We start from the raw sequence: 26901 nt of genomic DNA, 5'->3' as shown, positions 1-26901 counted from the left end.
TTAGACCTAGATAAGTCTTTTCAATTCCTTTCCACTATTAAAATGGCCTACAACCAATGCAACTCAGATTAAAAACAACCTGAAATCTTATAGAGAGGGTAAATAAAAAAAAGCCACTGAGACAAGTGCGCACCCTCTTATTAGTGGAGATGTGGCTGTGTTCAGAATTCATATTCAACCTCATGTTAAATGGGAGTCAGGGTACAGCTGCCACCATTTAAAGTGCCTCTTTAAAAAATACAATTCAACTGTCCTAGCAGGCATTTCATAATTTGCAAACATAAATGTTGAACAGGTCTGTGATATTTACAAATCTGTACATGACCTTTTTCTGAGCAATCTGGGTAGGGGAACAACACTTTAAACACCACACACTTCAAGTTAATCACTTGCGGTAATGTTTTAGCGACCACTGACCATAAGGCCTTTGCAGTCTTTGATTGGAGGAAAAATACTCAAATTAGATACGATTGTTAATATCTGTGTACCTCTGTATTCAGAAGAATAGCGTGGGAGCCAACTGACAATTTCTCATACATAACGTGCACTCACTAGTTAATTGCTTAAGTCATTTTTTCAATGTTTTTGGAAAATAAGAAAAAACACAATATTTAGAAAACACTTACAAAACCATAATATAATCTAAGAACCACAATAAGTAAAATAAGGTCAAAATAGTCATCAATCAAAAGAAAAAGATCAATTATTTAAAAGTCAAACTAAAAAGGTATGTTTTGAGCCTCCCCTTTAATATATCAACAGTCTCTGCGGACCTGATGTCCTCTGGCAGGCTATTCCATAGCCGTGGACCTAAATGGCTGAATGCAGCCTCACCGTGTGTTTTGGTTCTCACCCTAGGAATAATTAAAAGGCCGGTGCCAGAGGACCTTAGGATTTGTGAGGGTTGATATGATAAAAGCAGGTCAGATAAGTAATATGGCCCAAGACCGTTAAGGCATTTAAAAACTAATAAAATCACCTTCAAATCAATCGTGAAAGAGACGGGGAGCCAATGCTGCGATTTTAAAACTGGTATAATGTGCTCCTGCCCTCTGGTCCTTGTCAGCACCCGTGTGGCCGAGTTCTGGAGTAACTGTAAGGTGGAAATCTTCTTTTTAGGGAGGCCAGAGAGCAGGTCATTACAATAATCTAAAGGACAGGAAATAAAAGCATGCATCAGCACCTTTGTGTTAGCCTGAGAGAGAAACGGGCGGACTCTGACAATATTCTTAAGGTGATGCAAACCAATCTTAGTTACATTTTAATATGAGGAATAAAACTGAGCTCAGAGTAAAAAATGACACCCAGGTTCTTCACACATTCTGAGGGTTTAAAATCATGTAGTTTTGGTAAAAGTTTCTCCCTCTGACCTCAGGGCCGATAACTAAAACCTCAGTTTTGTCCTGATTGAGCTGTAGGAAATTATCTGCCATCCATGACTTAATATCTAAAATGCAATTTAAAAGGGTATCAATGGGTCCTTTGTCATCAGGAGACACAGCTGTGTGTCATCAGCGTAGCTGTGGAAGCTGATGCCGTGTCTCCTGATGACGTCCCCAAGGGGAAGCATATAAAGATTAAAAGGGATTGGGCCTAAAATTGAACCTTGGGGAACCCCATATTTAATTTCATGGGTTTTGGAGGAACAAGTATCCATACTTGCAAAGAAACATCAGTCTGTGAGATAGGAATAAAACCAATTAAAAACAGTACCAGAGATGCCCACTAGGTTTTTAAGTCTATGCAATAAAATTTGGTGATCTACTGTATCAAAAGCAGTGCCTAGATCCAGTAGCACCAAGACTGTTGAGTTTTTTCACATCTGTAATGTACCTGATATCATTTAAAATCTCTGTACTGTGGTTCATCCTAAAACCAGATTCATATTTCTCATATGAATATCATTCATATTATTTGTCTTTAAACAGTTGTTTAACTGGAGGATTTTTTTTTCTAAAATCTTACTTAAAACGATAAATTGGATACATGTCTGGAATTATTAATTTTGTTTGCAGCATCAAAACTGCTTAAGTCTAATGAATGACTTTGGCAGAGGGTCTTTTTTGTATTCCCATAAGTGTTGTGATTGGTCAAGGACAGAGGAAAAGGAAGGATGATACAGCTGTAGAAGGAGTGTTAAGTTATTTAGATATCATAGCCCAAAATGATTTAAGCAATTATCCTATTTGGCCGACGATATTACACTTCTATTTAGTATGTTCATAGAATTTCTGGAACTTGATTATTGTCTTTTTTCCCTGTCTTAACATACTGGACTTAGACTTTGCTCCCTCCCCTTTTGTCTCTAGGCATGTTTTTTTTCTTTACTCTCTTGCAGTGTTGATCAACCGTCCTAGGGACTACTTTATCTTTTTAGATGAGTCATTATTGCCATATTCCATTCATATTTTATTTGCCTGATTTTGACTTGAGTGCAATGCCGGGACTTGACTAACACTGGCGCTAGCACGTCAAAGACAGGGAACTTCTTTACTTCTACGCCACGTTTCCATCTGGAGGTGTTTATGGGCTGTCACTTGTGTAGCGCTTTTCTACATTAATTGGGTTAAGTTAATACTGTATTACGTTTTGTATGTAACTATATTCATAAAGCTTATGTACCAAAATTGCCCTGGACCGGTACAAATAGCAATGAATCAAAGTTTTAGAAATGTGTCTCAGTGTGATGCACTCAAGTTTTGGATTTCATTATTTTGTGCCGGTATCACTAATCCTGTGGCTGACTATTGCAATTAGATAGGTGTACAAAATGAAACTTCCATCAATTGGAGTCGTGCTAGAGACAGCTTTTATGTGATATGAAAGGGAGAATGATAGAGGAGATTAAAGTAACAAAGATAGTTAAAGATAATGAACACAAACTGTGAAAATATGGGGAAAATAATACAATAAGTCTCCTGTCGTGGACTTTTCTACACATTTAAAGAACAAAGCTGTTTTTGCAAAATGCCAAACTTTATTTTCGACTCAGATGTCTGTAAAGCTTTAAAAGAAACTCATTTGGAAAATTCTTTTTTCATTTTTTTTTGTCTTTCCCCAGCCAGTTACCAAGGAGACAAGGTTCGGTCCTGTACTGTACCACAGGCATTATTCTTCAGTGGCTTCGCTCTGACCCGTGAGTGCCCCTCCTTGCAGTGTTTCTTAATTTGACTAATTCCACTGCCCGTTCTTCCCTCTGTGTCACTTGACTTCATTGATTTGTGCAGTACAGACCCCCATCCTCTTAGGCAGAGAAAATACACACAAACACAGTTAGGTCACCCCCGCCTGCTCTTCCTCGCATCCTCGGTCGGAAGCGAGAGTGCCAACTTTTGTTATCTCATTGCTGCTCATCCCAAATTTGGCACGACTTGACCTGTGTGAGTCATTTTAGGACTATGGGCAGCCTGACAAAACGCTGCAACTATTATGCCTCGTGTTTGCACAGCAGTGGGCCCAGAGGTTGCTACAGTACTGATGCATAACTATTTTCATTCCAGAGAACCCAATAAATGAATCACAGATGAGCACTTATAGTACCAACTGCAGATGGCATCAGTTTGAATCCCAAGGCAAAAATTGTACAAGATGCTGGCTCCAGCTAGTTAATTTGCAAGGGGTGCACCTTCTAAAAGCCTGACCTTAATCACCAAATGGATGAACCATTATTTTCTCACCTAATTTAACGCTGGTTAATGTACACCTGTTATCTGTCGCCATCCTGAACACCTTTATCTCTACAGGCCACATTTTAAGTAACCTTTTGATGTCAACTTTATTCATAGAGCATCTTAAAAACAACAACCACCGGTGAAACACAGCGATGTACATAAATCAACATTGAATATAAAACAAACAAAAAATAATAATAATATAACAAAGATAATAATAAATAAATACATAACATATAAATGTAATTTCTGATAATAATGACTATGTATATAACACCTTTAAAAACGTAAATAATAAAGATAGAAATATATAATCTTAAAAAAAACCCACCTACATTTTCAAGTAAAACGTGTGCTTTGTTATTGTTGTCAGGCAGTTATCAAGTATCAGTCACTTGGTTCTGGATGAGATCCACGAGAGAAGCCTGCACTCAGACGTGTTGCTCACCATCGTCAAGGACCTACTCGATGTGCGACATGACCTTAAGGTCATCCTGATGAGTGCCACTCTCAATGCAGAGAAATTCTCCAAGTACTTTGGTATTTGCTTCCTGATTGACAAGCCTCATTTTTCAGCACTTATATTTTGAACTTATAATTGCAATCGTTCTGTGTCACATCCTTTAGACAATTGCCCCATGATCCACATCCCGGGCTTGACATTCCCAGTGGAGGAGTTCCTCCTTGAGGATGTTGTGGAGATGACGAGGTAGAATATGAAATTTATATGTAGCCGTTACACGTAGCCGTTACATTTAACCGTTGAACTTGTGTGTTGTTTTTTTCACCAGGTATCGTCCCAAGAACCAGGACCGTCGACCTGCCTGGAAAAGAGGCTTCTGGCAGGGGCGCCACTCCAGACCCGAGAAGGAGGAGAAGGAGGCCGAATACAAGGAGAGCTGGCCTTGTTATGCTCGTACACTCCAGGCCAAGTAGGTTGGAGAACGCTAAATTAGGATGAGTAGCTTTTGTTCTCTTGTTGTTTGTAGATTTGAAGGCGAGTCAAGTCAACCCTCGCCTATTTGCTACTCACGCATTCACCTGTTCACATTTTTTTTAATGTGGAACCTATTCTCAGCATCTTGCTAAAGCTTACCTCTTCATGCTTTTTGTGCTCCTTCTTTAATGCTGTAAGGCACTTATGTCAAAGTCAAGACCCGCGGGCCACATCCGTCCCGCGAGAAGGTTTTCTACGGCCCCTGGTATGATATTGGTTTATTATTAGATCCGGCCCGCAGCAAGCCGGTGTGGGTAGCAGATCTGATCGGGTCCTTCGCGCCTGCCGAAGACGTCACGCTTTAAAATATATTGTAGCAACTGTAAAGAACAAGCTGTCAGACGTAGTTTAATTATCACGTTTTTATTAGTCCAACCGGCTAATAAGGGCCGCAGCCGACGCCAATACAGTACGACAACCGTTCAGTCAAAAAAGAGCAACGGCTCTCCTGTTCGTTCTCCGCTACTCTCGCTCGCATGCCCTCCCATCCCGCGAGCTGCACGATGCATTCATTAACCTCGGAAACAAAACAACTTGGCAAGACACAAATTCGACCACAACACAGATAACCCATTTCGTTACACTATTTCTGTAATATATTTCTTTGCATCAATGTTTGCCACCCCATGGCTGTTCGACATGCTGACTGAAGGCTTCACGCCACTTTTCGTGGCTTTCAGAATCGGATTGTGGTGAAAAGTTATTTCGCGTAAAACACACTTTATTATAAATATTTCATGTTAGAAATCTCATGTTGTTTTATTATTGGTAATTATTGGCATTTGCTATATTGATTGAGTTTCGACGTAGTGCTGAGATGTCCCACACTGTGAGCAGGCATTGAACGCTATTCGAGCGCTCAGTGTTGATAATGAGTGACTTTTTTTTTTTTTCTCTTTCCTCCTTCGACACAAGTCGTAGTTTGTTCGTGCCAGCAAACTCAGTAGTGGCAGATTGCCCGTGTTTCACCACGTTTGTTGTTGTATGTAAATGTTAAAAGGTGAGTTTAATAATTTAAGTTCGTGTCAGGTAACTGCTGTGCATAATAGCCTAGATATGTTCTCGTGAGTGATGTCACGTTGATGAACACTAGTTAGTTATTTTGGCTCATATGCTAACTATTCTAGTGATGAAACGTGTGAATGTGTATTGTATGTATTGTTTGGCTGATTCATTTCTTAATACAGTGAATTGTAATTTTTAGGCATATTGTTAACAAATGGATTGGATGATGTTGCTAGGTTATTCTTTGTGTTGTTGCCGACCACACTAAATAGACGTGTCAAGTGGAACACGGGCCTGCGTTTTCTGACAGGATCACCCAAATTTATACCATGCCTCTCTAAAATAGTCAGATGGAGACATCATACCAATCATATGATCCTCTCCATTTGACTTCACATTATGTACAGTTCATACAATCTTGCAGCAGGTAGTTATGAACATTTTGTCGGGGTCAGTTATTCGCCTTTTTTTATATTTTTTATATTCACAGCAGTGCTTTCCTCTAAATAGTGTGATAAAGAGCCAGGTGTGGCGTTTTCACACTGTCCATCCATCTACTTTCAATAGCACTCGTCTTCATTGGGGTTGCATGAGTGAGCTGGAGCCTTGTCGAGCTGACTTTAGACAAGAGGTGGTGTTTGCACTGGACTTGTTGCCAGCCATCTGCAAGGCGCATATAGACAGACAGCCCTTTACACTCACATTCACATTTATGGATTTAAATCTTCAGTTAACCTCTCATGCACGTTTATGGAATGTTGAAAAGAAACTAAAGAAAACCAATGCAAACCCACACAGGAAGGCTGTCGCCAAATTTCCAGTCCTGAACTTCAGGTCTGTGAAGCAGACATGCTAAACACGTGTCCATCATGCTTAAGTTGTCACACGGGTTTGTAATAATATTACATGCATGTCACTTGTTTCCCCCCAGATACTCTGAGAGCACAATTGCTGCTCTTGAGATGCTGGATGGCGATGACAAAATTGACTTGGACCTCATCTTGGCGCTCATCCGCCATATTGTGCTTAACGAAGAGGTAAGTTTGCCTTAACCCATTAAAGCCGATAACGCACAAGCGCGTTTCTACCACTAAAGCTGGGAGCGCTGTTGCGTGTTTCTCCCTTTAAAGCCAAGAGAGCGTATATGTCATTTTCATTTTCTAAATCCAATTCTCTGTCTCTTGGCCAATGAAATGCATCAGAATATAGATGTGACGGTGTCGTCAGTCGTCTGCACGGTAATGGTGACACAGTCGAACGCGGGAGGTCTGATATAAATCACGGGAGTGACATAGACGACGCGCTTGCGGACTTTAAAGCTGCAAAACCAGCCAAATCTGATATATGGTTAAGATATCTCTTCATAGACAATGACGATTTCAACGTCTTTGTAGCATGGTAATTACCACTCGATTTTTTTTTTTTTAATTAAAAAAATAGTGCTTCACTTGCATCTTTGATTGAAACAGTAAAGATGAATAAACTCAGGCCTGTGTGAAAGCCACATGTCTAAGCTCTCAAATTCTTTTGGAATTATATTTATCTGCTGCGGGGAATGATGATTATTTTGTAGGTGTTGAATTTCCGTGAAAATGTCTGGTTTTCGAGGGCGACTCCAAAGGTTCCGTAGGTTTTAGAGAGATGTCTGACGAGGGGCTTCAGGTTTTAGGTTAATAATAATAATATTTCAGTAGGTACACTTGCACAATATAAGCAGGTCATGCAAAAAATATCCAAATTGAGCGTCATTATGCTGAACGTATGTGTCGAGGTAGAGCAGGTGGGAGGAACAGCAGGCTTAGCATCCAAGCTCACAGTGACATAAGATCAGAGAAAATGGCACGACTACTGGGCAGCGAATCAGCGCTAATGAGCGATCGCACAGATGCTCTCCCACTGCATGTTCATTGCATATTATTGTTATCTATCTCCAGCTCCACGTTCTAACATCCTTTGTTACTGTAGTCGTGCAAATTCTTTGGGAGTTGTGCAAAGACTTTGTTTGTTTTGTTGTTTTAAATCAGCCATACATGCACAGGCAAACAGCTGGGCAACCTGGCTAACATAAGGCGCACCCCAATCATAATCAGCTGATACACGGAAGCTAACGATAATGGAGGGACTACAAACTTTTGTAACAGCTGTTGTAGTATTACCATTCATGCATATAACATTTGCATGCTAAAAGGTAGTAGGTAGTAATCTTGTACAACACATGTATATGTGGTGATTATTTACAACTGCATGTGGGAATTTTGGGAAAGCATCTATTGGAGAGAGGCCTTTATTTGTAGTAAATTCATTTTTTAATGTTGAACAGTGTTATTGGCAATTTTTTTCTATTTGTATTTGAAGAATAAGTGTTTTTTCAAGCAAAATAAAAATGAGGCAAAAATAAGTCCTCCACATAAACATGGACGCACAAAACATTTTGGGGTGACTACATCTCCCAGTGAGTGTCTCCACATAACATAAGATCAACTTTGATACTGTTCAGAGAACTTGTTTATAACATGCCATGAGATTCCAAACTCGTCTGAGAGACTGTTTACATTGTGCTGCTGTTTTGGTTAGTTCATTCTTGGGCACCGATGGTAAAAGTATATCTTTATCGTAAATGGCCAGAGGAAACGGTCAAGGTCAAAGGTCAGGTGTATATTATCAAAAGAAAAGAGGAGGAGAACCAAGAACTGAATATCATAAGCAACTGGATATGCCATGGGATACAGTGGGGTTGTTTTGACCATGCAATTCAATTAAACGGCAGGACTATGAAGCACTTTAACGTAGAGAGACAGATTAATTATCTCTCCCATAAGAAGACGTGATGTCCATCAGTCATGGCGACGCCCGGCTAGCTGAGCAGCTGATTGATCGCAATGTATGTCAGATGGCCAAAAAGGAAAGTGACTGATTGGCTGTGAAAAAATCGTGATTAGAGGAAGTGGACAACTGTGCAGTTTGAGTAGTTGATTATGACTGCAGCGCGTCATAATTAGACACTCCAGCCAATGATGTGCAGGCATTAATGGACACTTGGGGGAAATAGTAAGTCAACATGACAGAAATGACTGTTCTAATTCCTTTGTGTGTTAATAAAAGACTCTTTAGACTAATACTAAAAATTTGCTGTGATTTAAATACAGCGATGCTTGCGGGCAAGGGTGCTGTTCGTGTCTGATGAAAAGATAAATTGCAGAGTTATTTTCAACCAATTTAATATCATCCCTCGTGTATTTATTTTCCCTCATCTAAAAGTGATGCTTTGAAATGATGAAAAACCATCAATCACAAAATAAAAATAGACATGCTCATGTTGTCTCCCAACACGCTGTTGCAATGAATTTGGCAGCAAATGTCAACCTGTGTGATAACAAAGTGTGCTGGATAAAAAACTGGGAGTAAATAAGTGTTTTTTAGAAAACACTAAGCCCAAGTGGGATATTGACAGTTTCTTCACTTCATCTTAGTTTAGTTACTCCTATGTGATACATCATTGTTTCGTCCAATAGGAAGGAGCCATTTTGGTCTTCCTGCCAGGCTGGGACAACATCAGCAGCCTCAATGACTTGCTGATGGCGCAACAGATGTTCAGATCTGGTAGATATACGCACACACTACACACACAACATGTTTTCATATTCAATTACCTTTCATATGACGTCAACATTAAAGGAACTATATGTCCTAATTGGAACATCCTTGAAAAAGGATGTAAAAAAATTATCTCTTGTATTGCGATGGCAACCACCCCTTATGCTGCGTTCACACCAACTGCGTTGGGAGCGTTTCTGGCGGCGTGTTTCAATTGGAGTCAATGTAGTTTGCGCGGGCGGGCGCTGTTGCATGCGGGGCAGCGCGAATGATGCGTTTGGAGCGGTAGGACGCGGAGCGAAGCACCAAAAATCCGCGCATTCGCCCCATCTGTCGCGTATAATACAAATGAACTTTTTTGCCATTTTGTCTCGCGGCAGCCAATCAGCATCGGGCATACTACGTCAAACACAGCCACACAGCATCCTGTTCACTCGGCGGCTTTTTTTTTTTTTTTAAACAGTACTTGAACTTTACCAAGACAGCAATATTGTTAGCATTAGCATAGTGTGTCGGCCACTTAATTGCGATGTTGAAAAATGCTCTAGTCTCTACTACCAAGCGAAGCCCCTCCCCTCTCCTCTGTGCACGAATGAGCAGCTGCAGCATTCAGGTTTCAAATTTCCCGCGATCAAACGCGAGCGAATGAAGCGAAGCGGAACACTTCATCCGCGTTTGGTGCGAACGTAGCATTAGCCTCTGACAAACACAATAAATTGAATAAATGTTGTGATTCTTTCCAGTTCAAGCATCAAAATTTCAACCATTAGACCAAAGATAGCTCATCTTAAGACCTTTTCATACTGCCTTTCTCTCAAAATGGTGGCTCAGAGATATGGTGGCGGCTTGTATGCTGTTCCTTTCAGGCAGAATTCGCTGAAGAGGACGTTGGCAAGTTTTTGCTGTACGTTCACACAGCCTTTGTGGCTTCTCGGATTCAAATAATTTCATGTGAGGCGGCGCTAGTGTCCGTGATAGCGACAAATTCTTTCAACAAAAAGACGTGCGCTCACTGAGTAATGGTTGTTAAACCTCATGCTCATTGAAGCATTGCTGATGCTACGTCAGACGGCTCAGCTTCAGAAAACAGGTGAGCTGTGATTGGTCGTTATGCGAGCCCTGAGCAACGTCGATGTCATTTTCTGTCGACAGAAGTGACAAAATGGCCACCCCCTGAGATGGCTAAAAACGTGTGGATTTTGCTATATTCAATGCTGTGTTTAGACTAGTTGGCCTCCATAGAACATATTCTTGAAAAAACTATGTTTGGGTTGCCTTCCTCTTTAATGGTTATTCAGAACATGAACAAGATTGGTGACTCGATCCTTTCTCTCATCTGTTCATCATGTTCTGAACTGTTAACTGTCAAAGATGGAGAAGATTGGATTAGTTGTACTTTTTTTTGGAATACTTGAACCACTTTAAGTGGAATACTTGATGCGGGCCAGACCCACCTTCGCCTCTATCTCCAGCGGCCCCCACATAAATCAACTTTGAGACCCCTGCTCTATCATCTAGCAGCAGTTCTGCACAGCAGGAACTTGTATTCTGCCAGTAACAACCTGCTTGTTTGTGCTTCCTGTTTCAGATCGTTTTGTTATCATCCCGCTGCACTCACTCATGCCAACGGTTAATCAGACGCTGGTCAGTATTTGCCGTCGCTGTCTCTCTTGACCACTCAGACAAACTTCAGGTTTTTTTTTCTCCTTGATTTCGTTGGAATCCAATCTCAAACTCATCATCCTCTCCTCCCAGGTGTTCAAACGTCCTCCACCTGGCGTGCGAAAGATTGTGATTGCTACCAATATAGCCGAGACGAGGTAGGTGAAAAGTGGCTCGCCAGGACAAAGCGTATTTTTGCTCAAGGCTTTTACCAATTTAACTTGTGTGTCTGCAAAGCAGTGATTAATGATTAAGAACTGTGATAGTGGCATGAATGGGGCTGATTAACTGTAAATTCATTCATGTGCTCACGCACAAGTTAAAGAGAGTGTCCGTGCTCTCCATCACTTCTCTAAAAAAGGCACTAAATCCCCCCCAGGGCTCCATTTTATTTTCTTCATGAGCATGAGTCAAAACTAAGGATTTTCGAGGCGCTTGCTTTGAAGTGGGTTTTTTTTGTCTGATTCCATTCCCATTTTCACTCCCCTCGCCTCTCCCACATCTCTCAGCATCACCATAGATGATGTGGTCTTTGTGATCGACGGAGGCAAAATCAAGGAAACCAACTTTGACACCAACAACAACATCAGCACCATGACGGCCGAGTGGGTGAGCCTGGCCAATGCCAAGCAGAGGAAAGGGCGCGCTGGGAGGTGCGTATGTATTTGCCTTTGTTTACTCATCGGGGCCATTTCATGGACATTAGGGCCACTATGATTACACGCTATGCCAATTTTCCTTTTATCATCCCCATTTGTGGTTCAAAAGTCACAAAATGAGAATGCTTCCAGCTTCCTTTGGCTCTTTCTAACACGAGAGTGGAGCCGGGCCCAATTAGCACGAGCTGCTTGTTGAGGGCAGTTTCATGCCGTTGATTCGCAATTAAGCTTTTTTCTTCTTCCCTGTCATAACTTTTATTTTCCCTCTCCTCTTTGTTCTGCACGCAAACGCGTAGAGTGTGCCCTGGGAAGTGCTACCATCTGTACAATGGTCTCCGAGCCAGCCTTTTGGATGCCTACCAATTACCAGAAATCATGAGGACTCCTCTGGAGGAGCTGTGCCTGCAGATCAAGGTCTGTTTGCTCGTAACGTGCGGTCCAATCACAAGCGGACTGCTCAAAGCACAAATCTTCTCGTATGCGCTGGGTTGTTTGAAAGGCACATTTTTCAGCAGCGTGACACATTGAGGCCATGTCCATATTAACACATTTCAAATTCAATATTTTTCCCCCTCTGTCCTTCGGTTCTTATGTCCACAAGTAAGCATCTTTTAAAATCCCTAGCCTGTTTCAAGCCGCCTGTTGAAATGAGAATTTTCCGACTTCTTTCTGTGGCTCTGGTTTTCTATAAACATGGACACCGAATTGGAGTGGCCGAGATGTTCTGCCTGCGCATGTAGTTTCAGAAGCACATTTTGCACTTCCTGTCAAAGCTGGTATTTTTCTGTGTTGCTTTCCTGTATGAATGAAAGAAAGCGAAGAACATGACATGATGCCTGTGTAACACGTGAGTGGCGGGATGGTGGGACAGGGGTGTGAATTTCATACTAGCCAACATGTGTTATGTTGAAGGCAGAGGTTGAGCCCCTTTTTTTCCAGGTGGCTGTTCTATATAAGTCACAAATATGGAATGGAGTCTTTTCACAAATATTCCACCTTCAAAGGTAGTTTCAGGAAGTCCCCTTTCGCACTGTCTGTTAAAGACGAGATTTAGCTTCCTTTTTTGATGGTCACTGATCTGACACAGAAAGTTGGTACTCCAAATTTAACTTTCAGAATCGCTAACAGAAGCCCCTTTCACTTGGAATTTTTTTCCTGGTTGCTGTTCTGTATAAACGGCAGGGAGATGCTGTCTGTAAAGTAAAAAAAAAATTAAATTCTCACATTTCTTTTGCATCTTTTCTGTATCACTGGGATGGATGTTAAAGGAAGAGTCAAACAGATGCAAACATTACAGACACGCAATCGGGGTACAAAGTCATTATACAAATATCTTTGCCTTCAGAGGCAGTATCAGAATCCCATCCACGCTGCCTGTGAAATCTGGTGTTTTTCCGGCTTTTCCCCTATGCCGCTGTGTTAACGGCACCAACATGGATTGGGTTGATACAGTTGATCCAGTAACGTTGTTTTTGTGGCTTTTGCATAAATAACTTTCTTCAGGCGTCTGATTGGTTGAAACGGCTTTAGAGTTTTTGGAGAGCCTGTCAATGCAGAGATTTTCCTTTTAGCCTAATAACTGCACTTAGCACAATGGACTTACTGTCACACGACGCCCTCTGGAGGAGGCGAGGCTGTTGCCTCTTCAGCAGTGGATTGCCATTTATTGCTACCATCCACTTCGTAAAGCCTCCCAATCCACTCAGTCTCTGCCTCAGCGCATACTAATGGAACACAAAGGCAAAGGTCACTCCCGTCGAGTGTTTGCACTGGTGGATTTATTGAGTGTGTTTTTAACGTTGCTCCTGAGGTTCAGCTTCGAGGCATTTGAATACATTTTCACACTGAATCCAGCAGGTGAGTGGTGGACTTAATGCATCCGTTTGCACGCCGATCAGGAAAAATATAACCAGTGAGTGTTCTTCTATTTGTGTCTGTAGATGTATTGGTCTGTGACGGGTTTTGTACTCTCTGTCTAGATATTAAAGCTTGGGAGTATCGCTCACTTCCTTCAGAAAGCTCTGGACCCTCCCACTGAAAAGGCCGTGAATCTGGCCATCAAGAACCTCAAAGACCTGGTAAGAAAAGGCAAAGGATGAAAGAAAGGGGAATCTTTGAAACATAGGCAGAAACCGTTCAAGTTTACCATGGCCATAGTCGAAAAAAACATAGTTTATTTCCATCTTTCGACCAGGAACTGTTGCAGCTGAAATTATGTAATCTTTCTATAAAAAGCAGAAAATTAAAGGGATGGTTGGGATGGCCATGTTTACTCTAACAAGTTTTTGATCACATTTTTTGATCAGGAAAATGAAGAGTTATCATTTTCTATTTTATCCATTCATTTTGGAGAAATTAGGAAATAGGAGAATGGCTGCGCCCCCTGCCGTTCTATCCTTGTTCGGTCAGAGTCACTGGAGGGACCGATTACAAACTCTCCATTGGAAATCATTGTGCTTTTATTGCTTATAACGTCCAAAAACGGCAATCTATTGGCACCAAGTTTTGTGTGGACATCGCGACTAATAACCACTTCAACACGTCAAAAGGATTAACCTCTCCGTGGCTGATTTATATGAGAATGAGGAAATGTGGAAGTGAGCAGAGCTACATATATTTAGGCTGGGACGACCGCACACTGCCTCTTCGCTAAAAAAAAAAAGAAAAAAAAGTTCACTGCTACTTTGCTGATCACATTTAGGACGGGCGAGGCATTTAACACTAGTCGGGATATTTACAGAGATTGAAGTGGGAATGATGTAAATAAAGATCCCTGCTTGCCCGATTGCTTGCCCGCTGCCAGTTGCGTCTCCCTCCTGAGAGTTGACACAAGTTTAGCGTCGCTAAATGTCAGAAATATAAGCAATCGGGGTTTGTGTGCGCATTCATGCTCTTGTCCGCTTCAGACTGTGTAAGTGAGAAGCGATTGCCACGGTATTTTTGATTTTGTGGAGGTGATCGTGACGACATCACGTTTTATGTCAATAAATGCAAACTATTGTGCAGAACACTTTTATACTTTCACAGGTTGAAGTGGACAAGAGTAGTAATGTGCATTTGCATTTTGGTGGCAATTTTAGACAACAGAACTGACAAAGCGAGCAATATTACCACGTTTGCTTCCCTCCCGTGACATAGACCGAAAAAATAATAAGCCCAGCCCCAAAAAGGGGCGGGGCAATTTGCCGTAAATCTAATCACAAAAAAGGCCCTTAAATCACTAGAGTCTTTTGGGGCGAGCATTTTAGTACTGATGTTATTTTTACATGCAAACCTTTTATATAAGTGCCAATGTTAAACTCATCCAAGTGTCACTTTAATTTTGTGGTTAAAAACACATTTTGGTGAAAATATATGCGGTTTGGATAATGGATGGATGGATATTTAAAAACCTCTACAAGTAAGCACAACTTAAAGGGAAGTATAGGCCCACGAGTTGAGACAAATACTGCCTTTGTGGAATAAGAGTTAATCCACCCGTTTTTAGCCACCTCCGGGAAGGCCATTTTGTCACTTCTGTTGACTGAAAATGACATCACAGTGTCTCAGATAATGACCAGTCATGGCTCAGCTTCAGAAATTCGTCATTACCTGAGCACTGAGACACTGCGATGTCATTTTCAGTTGACACAAGTGACAAAATGGCCATCCCGGAGGTGGCTAAAAACGGGTGGATTAACTCTTATTCCACAAAGGCAGTATTTAACAGAATGCCTTATTTCAACTAGTGGGCCTGCATAGAACATATTCTTGAAAAAATATGTTTGCGTTGACTTCCCCTTTAAGTAAGATATTCCAATTTCAGTGTGCTCTATTGGTTTTTGCAGTAAACAAACACATCTGTTTAACCCATTAGGGCCGGAAGCGCATAACCGCGTTCATACCACTAAAGCCAGGAGCGCTGTGGCATTTATACGTCATTTTCTTTTTTTAATCCGATTCTCGGTCTCTTAGCCAATGAAATGCGTCAGAATATACACGTCATGGCGTCGCGACCATTCGGTGATGTCCGGAATTTTTTCGAGCCATAATGGTTATTGCAGATGATCGTGGGAGCTCTGAAATAAGTGACGGCAGTGAAAAAGATGACACGCTTGTGTACTTTGAACCAGTCGAACGTGATCTATGGTTAAGACGTGTTTTTAGACAATGACGATATCATTGGCTTTGTAACAGAAAAAAGGACGGTAATAACCACTTGATTTGTAAAAAAAATAAAAATGGTGCTTCTCTCCAATTTTGATTGATTGACTCTTTAATTGAAACAGCAAATAATAAACACAGGCATGTGTGAAAGTCACGTCTAAGATCTCAAATTTTTTTGGAATGGTGGTTCTATCTGCTACAGGGGCTGAGATTAATTATTTTGTAGGTGTTGAATTTCCAGGAAAACTTCAGGTTTTAGAGGGTGATTCCAAAGTTGCCCTTAGGCTTTAGAGAAATGTCTAGCCAGGTGCCTTAGGCCTTAATGCAGGGGGTGCTCAATCCCGGTCCTCAAGAGCCCCTATCCAGCCTGTTTTCCATCTCTCTCTCCCTGCAACACACCTGATTTAAATGATCAGCTCATCACCAAGCTTTGCACAAGCCTGATAACGATTGGAATCATTTGTATCAAGCGTGTTCAGGTAGGGAGAGATGGAAAACAGGCTGCATAGGGGCTCTTGACGACCGGGATTGAGCACCCCTGCCTTAATGGGTTAAAGGGGGAGGGAACCCCGAAAAATTCTTTGGAATATGTTTTATGTGACTTCATTACTCTAAACACATCATTTTGATTACAATTGCATTTGTGGAATATGAGTGAAGAAGCAAAATCCACCTATTTTACACCAACTCAGGGGGCGGCCATTCTGTCACTTGCTGTCAACTGAAAATGACACCACAGTTGCTCGGGGCTCAGGTAACAACCAATCACTGCTCATCTTCAGAAATAGGTGAGCTGTGATTGGACAAAATGGCCGCCTACTGAGATGGATAAAATCAGGTGGATTTTGAGCTTAATTCGTATTCGACAAACACACCATTAAAGTGACACTTGGGTGAGCTTAACATTGGCACTTAAATAATAGGTTTGCATGTAAAAATGACATCACTACTAAAGTGCCCCCCCCAAAAGACTCATTTAAGGTCTTGTTTTGTGATTAGATTTATGACAAATTGCCTCGCCCCCTTTTGGGCGTGGCTTATGTTTTCGGTTTCAGCGGTCTACGTCACGGGAGGGAGGCAAGTGTGGTAATATTGCTTGCTTTGTCGCAATTCTGTTGTCTAAAACTGTGGCCGATCACCACCAAAATGCAAATGCACATTGCTACTCTTGTCCACTTCAACCTATGAAAGTATAAAAGTGTTCTGCACAATAGTTTGGATTTATTGACATAAAACGTGATCTCATCGTGATCACCTCCACAAAAACAAAAATACCGTGGCGATTGCTCCTCCACTTTCACAAGCTGAAGCGGGCAAGAGCATGAGTGCGCACACGAACCCCGACTGGTTATATTCCGGACATTTAGCCGTCGCTAAACTCGTGTCAACTCCCAGGAGGGAGACGGCGGCTTGCACCGAGCAGCAGGGCAGGCAGATTGGATCTTTATACCCCCTTCCCTCCCCAGCTAAAGGTAGGATAACGGGACGGCTAATAGCAACAACTAGCTTCAAGCCGTTAAAACAAAAGGCGTTAGCACAACAACATTAGCTCCTTACTGCTCGACCAGCGTGTGGAGGTGAACATGAGCCTCCGTCATGTCGCGGGGTTGCCTCCCAAGCAGTCGCGTGCGTTGTCCGACACCGCTTGCAGCCGCCACCTTCTGCCGGAGTAAAGCGGCGTGAGAGTGAGGCAAGCCCTCATCGAACAAGCGGCAATGTTCAGCAAACAAAAAGTTCCAGCGAGGCTGACTGCATAGCCGCCGAGTGTGGTCGCATTGGAACGTGCCATTTCAGCTGTTATGTTCCAAATTGGAGGGTGTGTTGTAGGTCGAAAAACTGGGGCCATTCCTCATCCAAATAAATGTGCACATCTCCTTATTCCCACTTCAGTCTCTGTAAATATCCTGACTGGTGTTAAATGCCTCGCTCGTCCGAACCGTGATCAGCAAAGCAGCAGTGTTTTTTTTTTTTTTTTAAGCAAAGAAGCAGTGTGCACTCGCATAAATCTAAGAAGATCTGCTCATTTCCACATTTCCTCATTCTCATATAAATCAGCCACGGAGAGGTTAATCCTTTTGATAGGTTGAACTGGTCATTAGTAGGGATGTCCACATAAATTTGGGTGCCAGTTGATCACTGTTTTTGGACGTTATAAGCAATGAAAGTACAATGATTTCCAATGGAGAGTTTGCAATTGGTTCCTCCAGTGACTCCGACCGAACAACGATAGAACGGTAGGGGGCGTGTGGCCATTGGCCTAATTAATAAGAGGCGTTACTCATGGAGTTAGTTATTTCCTAATTTCTCCAAAATGAATGGATAAAATAGAAAATGGCAACTCTTTTCATTTTCCTGATCAAAGAATATATAAACCTAATTTCTCCAAAATGAATGGATAAAATAGAAAATGGCAACTCTTTTCATTTTCCTGATCAAAGAATATATAAAATGAACTTGGCCATCCCGGTCCCACCGTCCCTTTAATGATAATATCACGTTTAAACTGCTTCGAACATATTATTGTAAAGAAAATTTTGGGGTTGACTTCCCCTTTAAGTCCTTTACGGCCTTATTGGATCCTCGCTGTTTTTCCTCACGCTCAGCGACACAGTCCTAACCTCGCCCCTGATTGTCGTGGCAACCAAGCAGTACTTAGCGTTGGCCAAGCAGTAGAAAGGGCCAGGGTAACACTGGGGAACTCTTTTAAATTTGGGGAAAAATGTATATGTCTCCTTTGAAAACAAGTATATGCGCAGGTTATGAAAGCTCTTAACACCTCATCGAGTTTAATCTCTTTGTGTGTGCCAGAACGCCTTGGACCATTCGGAGAACCTGACTGCGCTGGGTTTCCACCTGGCTCGCCTGCCCGTGGAACCTCACATTGGAAAGCTCATCCTGTTCGGAGCCCTGCTAGGCTGCCTTGACCCCGTACTCACCATGGCTGCCTCCCTCAGCTTCAAAGACCCTTTCTTTATACCCCTGGTAGGTCGCAACCCTCACACATGAAAGCAGCTGCAGCAGGGACAGTACACGCGGTCACATCAATGCCTCACACCATCCCGTGACTTGCTGCTGCTTAGGGCAAAGAGGAGATGGCAGACAAGAGGAGGAAAGTGCTGTCCAGGAACTCCAAAAGCGATCACCTCACTGTGGTCAATGCCTTCAAGGTAGTAAAGCCGATCACAACTCCTTTTGGAGTGTGTCATCCATAAATTACTCAGTCTTCATTTGTCATCAAACAATTGGTCAGGGCTGGCAGGAAGCTAAACAGCGTGGCGGCCGGTGCGAGCGGGAGTTCTGCTGGGACAACTTCCTGTCTGCCAACACACTCCAGGTGATCTCAGTAAAGAAAATAAATCTCACGAATGGCTACACCCTTTTGAAAATGTAGCGCTTGTATGTGGACTTTGTTAGCCTGTGTGTACATTTCATCTGTGTCTTCGTTCCTTTCTTCATCATTTAGATGTTGCACAACATGAAGGGCCAGTTTGCTGAACATCTCATGCACACAGGCTTCGTCAGCAGCAAGGACCCTAAAGACCCCAACTCTAATGTCAACTCAGGTGGATACTGTAGATAGGAGGGGCTGTCTAATAATAATAAATAATAAGTAAGTATTCAGTTCAGTGTATTCAGTTTTACATCAATGGGACATCTTCTATCCTCCCACAGATAACGAGAAGCTGATCAAAGCAGTGATTGTAGCCGGCCTGTATCCTAAAGTAGCCATGATTCGACCATCGCACAGCAAAAAGAGGCCTGGGTGAGCAAAATCAATCATAGTAATCTCCATTCAGACTCTGTTGATATTGCCAGCGCTTTCAAAGTTGAGACACGTTAACACTTTCACTTATGTTTTATGCAGCCTTCAGTAAATTCTTATTTCATGAGCAAAACAGACAGTCGGGCCAAGAGCAGATTGTTCCCTGCTGTCAATGCGAGGGTTTTGTCAGGCTCATGCCGTGCCGTTTGGAACGAGGCCGTCTGAAACGCTCATCACGTGTGCTTCCCTCTGAGCCACGCTGGCAGGAGCTAAAAGCTCCCCCCAAAAAAATACAACAGAAAAATGATCCAGTGCAAGTGGACTGTACCAGCACAAGAAAAATAACATTTAAGTAAAGATAAACAAATAAAAAAGTAAATAGGTAAAAAAATTAATAGTCGTGTTATTTGTATAGATGTATTTTATTTCATACTTGTTACAAATGTTGGCATTTCATTATTTTTAGCATTTTGGGCCCACTAATTTTGATGGCGAATAGGGCTGACAAGATTACTGGACTAGTTAGGACTATGTTGACGACCAAATATGCAGCAAGTTTGCCACAACCCATCAGCTGCAATACAAAACAATAAAACATACACAAACCAGTTCGTTACAATATACTCTGTTAGAGTGCTAAAAATATGGTCCTCCTAATATTTAATTTTTTCAATTTCTGCAATCTGCTGCGATTTAAAGTACATATGATCCGATTAGTTGACTAATCGATTATGATCGGCAACTAGTCAACTAGCAAAATAATCATTTGAGGTGGACCTAATGGCAGCTCATTTTATTTTAATTATTTGTCATTAATGGCATCATTTATTAATTTATTTTGGTACGGTTTTATATTTGTTCTGTTTGTTTGCTCTCACAATGAGCATCAATATCTATGAAGTTGTGCTCATACGTTTACATACCCTGGTAGAGAATTGGTGCAGTATTGGCAATTTTTGGGAGAATCACTCATGACTGAATGGGCATAATTTCACAATTTTTTTGTGAACGTTTTATGTAATGCATCTTCTTCACATCTTTAGACTCGGGCTCTTAAAACTACCGGCCAAGTCTGTATCCTTTTAGAGTGATATTAAACTCAGATCTGACTTTCAACAGCCACATAAAAGCTGTCACCAAATCAGGGTTTTACCATTTGAAAAACATCAACAGAATTAAATTTTCTCTCCCAGAAAGACCAGGAGAAACTCATCCATGCGTTCATCTCTCGTAGACTGGATTACTGTAGTGGCCTTTTAACAGAACTTTCCAAAAAGAGCATTAACCCATTAAGGACGGGAGTGCATAACCGTGTTTCTACCACTACAGCTGGGAGCGGTGTTGCTCATTCTACGTTTAAAGCCGGGAGAGCAGATACGGCGGTGTCTTTTTTTAATCCAATTCTCTGTCTCTTAGCCAATTTAATGCATCAGAATATACACGTCAGGGTGTCGCGAGACCGCGGAGGTTGTCGTGAAATTTTTTCGAGCCGTAGGTCGGCTAATGGCGGACGCCGTCGATGGCCTGGAGCTCTGATAAGTAACGGCAGTGATATATAGACGACGCGCACGACCAGTGAAACCAGTCGAACGTGATATGCACTGACACATTATTTTTACATCTTCGATTGAAACAGTAAATAGTAATAAATTCTGCCTGTGTGAAAGCCATATGTCTAAGATCTTTAATTCTTTTGGAATTATGTTTCTGTCTGATACAGGGGATGATATATTAATCATTTTGTAAGCGTTGAATTTCTTGGAAATCTTCAGGTTTTCAAGGGTAATTCCAAAGGTGACCTTAGGTTTTGGGGAGCTGTTGAGACAGGCGCTTTAGCCCTTAATGGGTTAAACAGCTGCAGCTCATCCAGAACGCTGCTGCTAGAGTTTTAATCAGGACTACATCTATGATATGTTCAAAGAATATAAACCCCGCAGGGCCCTCAGATCCAAGGACTCAGGTCAGCTAGTCCAGACCAGAGTCCAGAGACTCCAGACTAAACATGGGGAGGTAGCATTCAGCTGTTATGCTGCAAAAAATTGGAACAAACTGCCAGTGGAGATTAAACTCTTACCAAATGCAGACACTTTTATTATATTTTCGGTACAAAAAACAGATTAAAAAAAAAAATGTTTATTTTGAAAAGATGACAAGTAAATGGTATATTTTTTAGAAAAAATAAATAAAAGCGAACCATTCGGGTGAAGAAATTACACCAGAATAAAAAATACACTAACAATAAAGATCTCTTAATTTTGTAAATTATTAAGACATGTGTAAGCTCGCGCTAATAAATGGACCGAACCGAACGCAAGTGGACCGAACCTAACATGCCATACCGAAACGTATTAATACACCCAAGTGTACCGTTACAATATATATATGTGTGTGTGTGTGTGTGTATGTATGTATGTATGTATATATATATATATATATATATATATGTGTGTGTGTAATGCTTTTGATTTTTTATGTAAAGCACTTTTTAATTGTCTTGTGCATGAAATGTGCTAAACAAATAAACTTGCCTTGCCTAATTATTTTGCTATTGTGAAGTGCCGTCTACTTAAATTTGAATCACATTACATTAAACGTTTTGCTTGATCACTCACATTTTATTTAAAGTATTACATCTCACAAATTCTGCCTATCTAAATTTATAAGCACAACTATGCATTTCCATTAGCATTATCTCCAGAACGCCAGAAAATTATCGTACATCCCCCAAAGTTTATATATTTTTTCATTGTTTAAATAATCAAAATAGTTAGACATCAGAAGGACAGTATATTATTTTCTTTATTTTTTTATTTTTTACTATGTTTTTTCCTAATTGGATTGGAAGATTGCCTGGTTTATAGCAAGGCAGTGGTGAACATTTTTTTTCCGTGAGGACATTTTTTTTTTTTTTTTTTGAATGAATATAACTCACCCCTATATTAAATATACCTTCAGTTTCACCTCAGATGACATAATAATTTACTGATTTGCAGTGTTCTTATATTTTTCATAACACACACAGACTATGTGATCTCATGCAGGGTGAAAGTGTACACGCAGCATGACGGGAAGGTGTGCATCCACCCCAAGTCCGTCAACTATGAGGAGACCAACTTCAACTACACATGGCTCATCTACCACCTCAAAATGAGAACCAGCAGTGTAAGGAGCACTTTTATCCACCTTTGCTTTTTGTATACAGAATCCAGCGAAGGCGGGATTTTGCCGCAACTACATTTTCACACAGTGATACTGCATCCTGCCTTCAGATATAGATATGATATAAATAGACACACCCCTGTTGAAATTACCTATTTTGTGATATTAAAAAAATTGAAACCAGGATAAATGATTTTTATCATTATTAGGTTAATTAATTTCTCCAACTCAATTCAATGTTTTTTTTTTAATATTTTTGAGATCGAAAGTAAAAATAATTGTGGAATAATAACTGGGATGTGGCTGAGTTCAGAATTAAGCAGTCATATGCAGATGCTTGTTAAATAGGAATCAGCACACACCTGCTACTATTTAAATGAGAATCACCTAAAAAATTAAAAAGAAAAAGATGTTTAGGAAAAGTCAACTAGAACAACTGAATGTTATTTGGGGACAATCAGAGACCCTTTAACCCATTAAGGCCTAAAGCACCTGACGAAACATTTCTCCAAAACTGAAGGGCAACTTTAGAATTACCCTTGAAAACCTGAAGTTTTCCTGGAAATTCAACACCTACAATATAATTGATCATTCAGACCTTATAGCAGACTGAAGCATAATTCCAAACGAATTTGAGAGCTTCGATGTGTGGCTTTCACACAGGACTGAGTTCCCATTAATTATTTCAATCAAAAATAAAAATAACGTGTCAGTGCAAGAGAAGGACTATTTATAATTTAAAAAATCAAGAGGTAATTACCATCCTCTATTCTGTTTCAAAACCGTCGATTCCATCATCATACATATATATCTTTAAAAAAAAAAAAGAAATGATGTATACGCTCTCCCAGCTGTAAAGGGAAGAAGGCGCAACAGCGCTCCTGGCTCTAGTGCTAGAAATGCGGTTATGTGCCCCCTGCCTAAATCGGTTAACATGAAGTAGAATGTGATTGGCTAATTCTGAACATAGCCACATCCCTTTAATAAAAGGGTGTGCACAATTAAATGCAGATTGTTTCATTTTTTTTTTTGGTTTTAATTCCCCTCTTGAATTGTTTTTCCAATTGAGCTGTACCTGTTATAAAGTATGTCACATAAATAGTGGAATGAGTTTGCAAATTATTTATCTTGGTCTCATATTTTTACATCACAAAAATTTGGAGAGGGGTGTGTTGATTTGTGGTTTGTTGATAAAACAGTTATCAGAAAGCGACAATTGCTTTCACCACAACTGGGCGGGAGATGTCACGTGTTAAATTTAACACCCCTGCTCTGATATTGGGGAATAACTAAATTTTTATGACTCTGGAGCCTCTTTTTACACAGTAGACCTAACATTTATCCAACTGGCTCAGCTTTAGAAAACAGGTGAGTCGTGATTGGTTGTTACCTGAGCCCTGAGCAACCGTGATGTCATTTTCATTCGATCAGAAGTGACAAAATGGCCGCCCCCAGAGATGGAGGAAATGGGTGGATTTGACTACTTCACACATATTCCACGAACACAATACCAATAGAGTGCCGTGTTTAGACTAGTGGGGTTGCGAAGAACATAAAAATGTTTTGGGGGGTTTGAATTTCCGCTTTAAGTTTGCGTCTGACTAGTCAAATTCAGATAAAAACATACAATTCCATAAGAAACGTATTCCTTGTCTTTGTGATATGCATACCGCATGGCCCAAAATCGCAATATCAATGTTTTTTCTATTGTGCGCCCTAGTTTCTTACGCGCCGCTGCTTTTGGCACCGTCTCAGATGGGCGAGTAAATAAAGGTTGGCAGTTTTAGCCCGAATGAATATTTGATTAAAACGCTCCCTTTCAACTGCCTTTCAAACGCTCTTATGCTTGAAAGACCACACGCACACGCACACGCACACACACACACACACAAATATATCCATATATATGTGTGTGTGTATACACACACTCGCAGAGACCGAGAAGGTTGGCGATGACGTTACAGTGCGGTGACGTGTTTGTCCCTGGCGGGCTGTCATGTTTCTACCCATGGGGCCGAGGCGGTCGTCTCCACTTTCTTCTGCCTCTTTTGTGATTTTATTGGATTTGTCATGATTGGAGCTTCCAGGATGAAATGTGCTCCTTGAATGCAGACTGCCTCTTAAGCAGCCTCTTTAGGATTTATTTATTACCTGTGCCAAGCAGTACGTCTGCAATGTTCTGGCATTTTTGTGATAGATTGCACCTTGTATTTTAAAAGTCATTACCTTTTGTTAAATATGCACATAAGTAAACCCAATCTTGAACCAAACTCCAGTAATAAAGCCCTAACTCGACCCTTAGCCCCTAATCTTTATCCTTGCCCTTACCCTGAAAGCCTAGCCCCGACTCTAACCTTAATCTTAAACTCTGATCACAAATCCCCCCCCAAACCTGAACTCCTAGACCAGGGTTGGGCAATTCCGGTATCCTACATGTTTTTGTATGTCACGGGCTGAATCAGGTGTGTTGCAGCCGGGAGTGATGAAAAACAGGCAGGACACCAGCCCTCGAGGACTGGAATTGCCCAGCCCTGCCGTAGACCCAAACACCTAAAGCCCGGTTCACACGGCAGGAAAATCAGCCCGATTTTGGGCCCAACTCTCGTAATGGTTAATAATAATCCTGCCGTGTTTGGTGTGCTCAGCCTGATCCCAGCCAGTCAAAAACACCTCAAATCGGCGATATTCAACAAGTTGGATTATTTTGGACCAATTTGGCACCCGGCCAAATCCTGACCACTAACGCCCCTACCCACTAACCTCATCTAAATACAAGACAGGGCTTTGCTGTCATCTTGTGGCATTTTAGTGTGTTCCAACAAGCTGCGATAAACAGAAGCCTTTTCTGGTGAATAAGAGGATAGGTTGAATGAAAAGAGCTGCCTCACCCTTTCAAAAATGTTTTGTTTTTGATAAGTTATCCGTGCGTGTGATTCAAGCATAGCAGATATGTATATACAAGTGTATACAAACATCGCATCTGGTTGTTTTAGTCAGGATTTTGCTGAAATGCATTTTCCAAACAAGATTGACTTCCCCTATTAAAAATGTTAAAATGTGACCTAGAAACTGCCTATACAGTCCAGTTAATTAAAAGCTTTACTTGGATAGTAGTTATTCATCATGGCAAATAGTGGCCTACGCGCGCTGTACTTTTTCTTCTTCTGAATCCAAAGCGTTTATCTTGACCCGCTCGCATCATACGTCTTCACTTTGCTGCCTGAGTGCCTTTTCCAGCGTTTCTTTCTTCATAAGCAGGGATGACAAGGTGACATTTCTCCTTACACGGGCTGACACTTTTCATCAGTCTCTAATGGGCCGCTGTCAGAGGCCCAGTCAGGCTGTGTCACACTTTCTGTGGCTCCTCAGATCTTCCTGTACGACTGCACCGAAGTGTCGCCCTTCTCCCTGCTCTTCTTTGGAGGCGACATCACCATCCAGAAGGACGACGACCAGGAGACCATTGCAGTGGACCAGTGGATCGTCTTCAGGTCGCCGGCGCGCACTGCTCACCTCGTCAAGGTAAGAGAGAAGAGTACATACAATTACATACGATAATGATTGGGATTTGCTGGTCTCTGTTTTTTAATTGAGCCCAACATGCATTTTTTTTAAAGCCCTGTAATATATGTTGCATTACTTTGGATGTTTTACCCCAATACTGCTTCATTGAAATGTATTCCAGGGCTTGTTTATCGCTTCTTGCAGCTTTCATTCTTACTGTATCATCCTTCCCCCAGAGTCTAAAGCGAGAGCTGGATTCTCTGCTGGAGGTTAAGATCCGCAGGCCGGCCCCCGTGGACTGGCAGAACCATCAATCCAAAGACTGCGCCGTCATCACGGCCATCATCGACCTCATCACCACGCAGGAGACGACCACAACGGCGTCGGATGCTGGGGGTGGCGCCAGAGGCCACGACAGGACGTGGGCCCCCAGAGGACAACATATTTACTTCAATGATGACGGCGATGATGACGACAACTAGCTTGGGATGAGACCTGACTGAAAGAATTGCAGGTCAGTCGGCCTATTTATCACAAAACCACCAAACTTGTTGGACTGTAGAAAGTGAAAACAGATTTTTCGTATTCGACCTGAACGGTCACCTGCATCACCTTTGTCTAAGCACGTCATGTAACAGCCTGCATCTTCTCAATAGTCACCTCAAACATGTACAGAATTTTCAAAGCCATTCATGTCGTGTGTAAATGTTATGACATTGTGAAATAAAACTGTCTTCTTCA

At 41.4% G+C, this 26901-nt stretch overlaps 1 protein-coding gene across 1 annotated transcript in view; it reads left to right on the top strand.

The window, feature by feature from the left end:
* The window catches only part of dhx36 (DEAH (Asp-Glu-Ala-His) box polypeptide 36), a 33160-nt gene extending 6259 nt beyond the window's left edge, over positions 1 to 26901 (top strand). Inside the window, exons 8-26 of the mRNA XM_086035330.1 lie at positions 3062 to 3136; positions 4045 to 4211; positions 4299 to 4380; positions 4463 to 4603; positions 6605 to 6710; positions 9186 to 9273; positions 10856 to 10911; positions 11023 to 11087; positions 11439 to 11582; positions 11885 to 12002; positions 13568 to 13666; positions 18543 to 18716; positions 18815 to 18901; positions 18985 to 19068; positions 19198 to 19297; positions 19407 to 19497; positions 22539 to 22659; positions 26026 to 26178; positions 26397 to 26901. Of these exons, the coding sequence (XP_085891456.1) occupies positions 3062 to 3136; positions 4045 to 4211; positions 4299 to 4380; positions 4463 to 4603; positions 6605 to 6710; positions 9186 to 9273; positions 10856 to 10911; positions 11023 to 11087; positions 11439 to 11582; positions 11885 to 12002; positions 13568 to 13666; positions 18543 to 18716; positions 18815 to 18901; positions 18985 to 19068; positions 19198 to 19297; positions 19407 to 19497; positions 22539 to 22659; positions 26026 to 26178; positions 26397 to 26642 (2197 nt within the window). The 3' untranslated portion in view covers positions 26643 to 26901. The remainder of the gene's footprint in view (positions 1 to 3061; positions 3137 to 4044; positions 4212 to 4298; positions 4381 to 4462; positions 4604 to 6604; positions 6711 to 9185; positions 9274 to 10855; positions 10912 to 11022; positions 11088 to 11438; positions 11583 to 11884; positions 12003 to 13567; positions 13667 to 18542; positions 18717 to 18814; positions 18902 to 18984; positions 19069 to 19197; positions 19298 to 19406; positions 19498 to 22538; positions 22660 to 26025; positions 26179 to 26396) is intronic.

This window comes from Filicampus tigris, chromosome 7, assembly GCF_054856515.1.
Source record: "Filicampus tigris isolate MCC_2025a chromosome 7, RoL_Ftig_1.0, whole genome shotgun sequence".
Classification (NCBI taxonomy): Eukaryota; Metazoa; Chordata; class Actinopteri; order Syngnathiformes; family Syngnathidae; genus Filicampus; species Filicampus tigris.
This window is presented reverse-complemented; position numbering and strand designations above follow the sequence as displayed.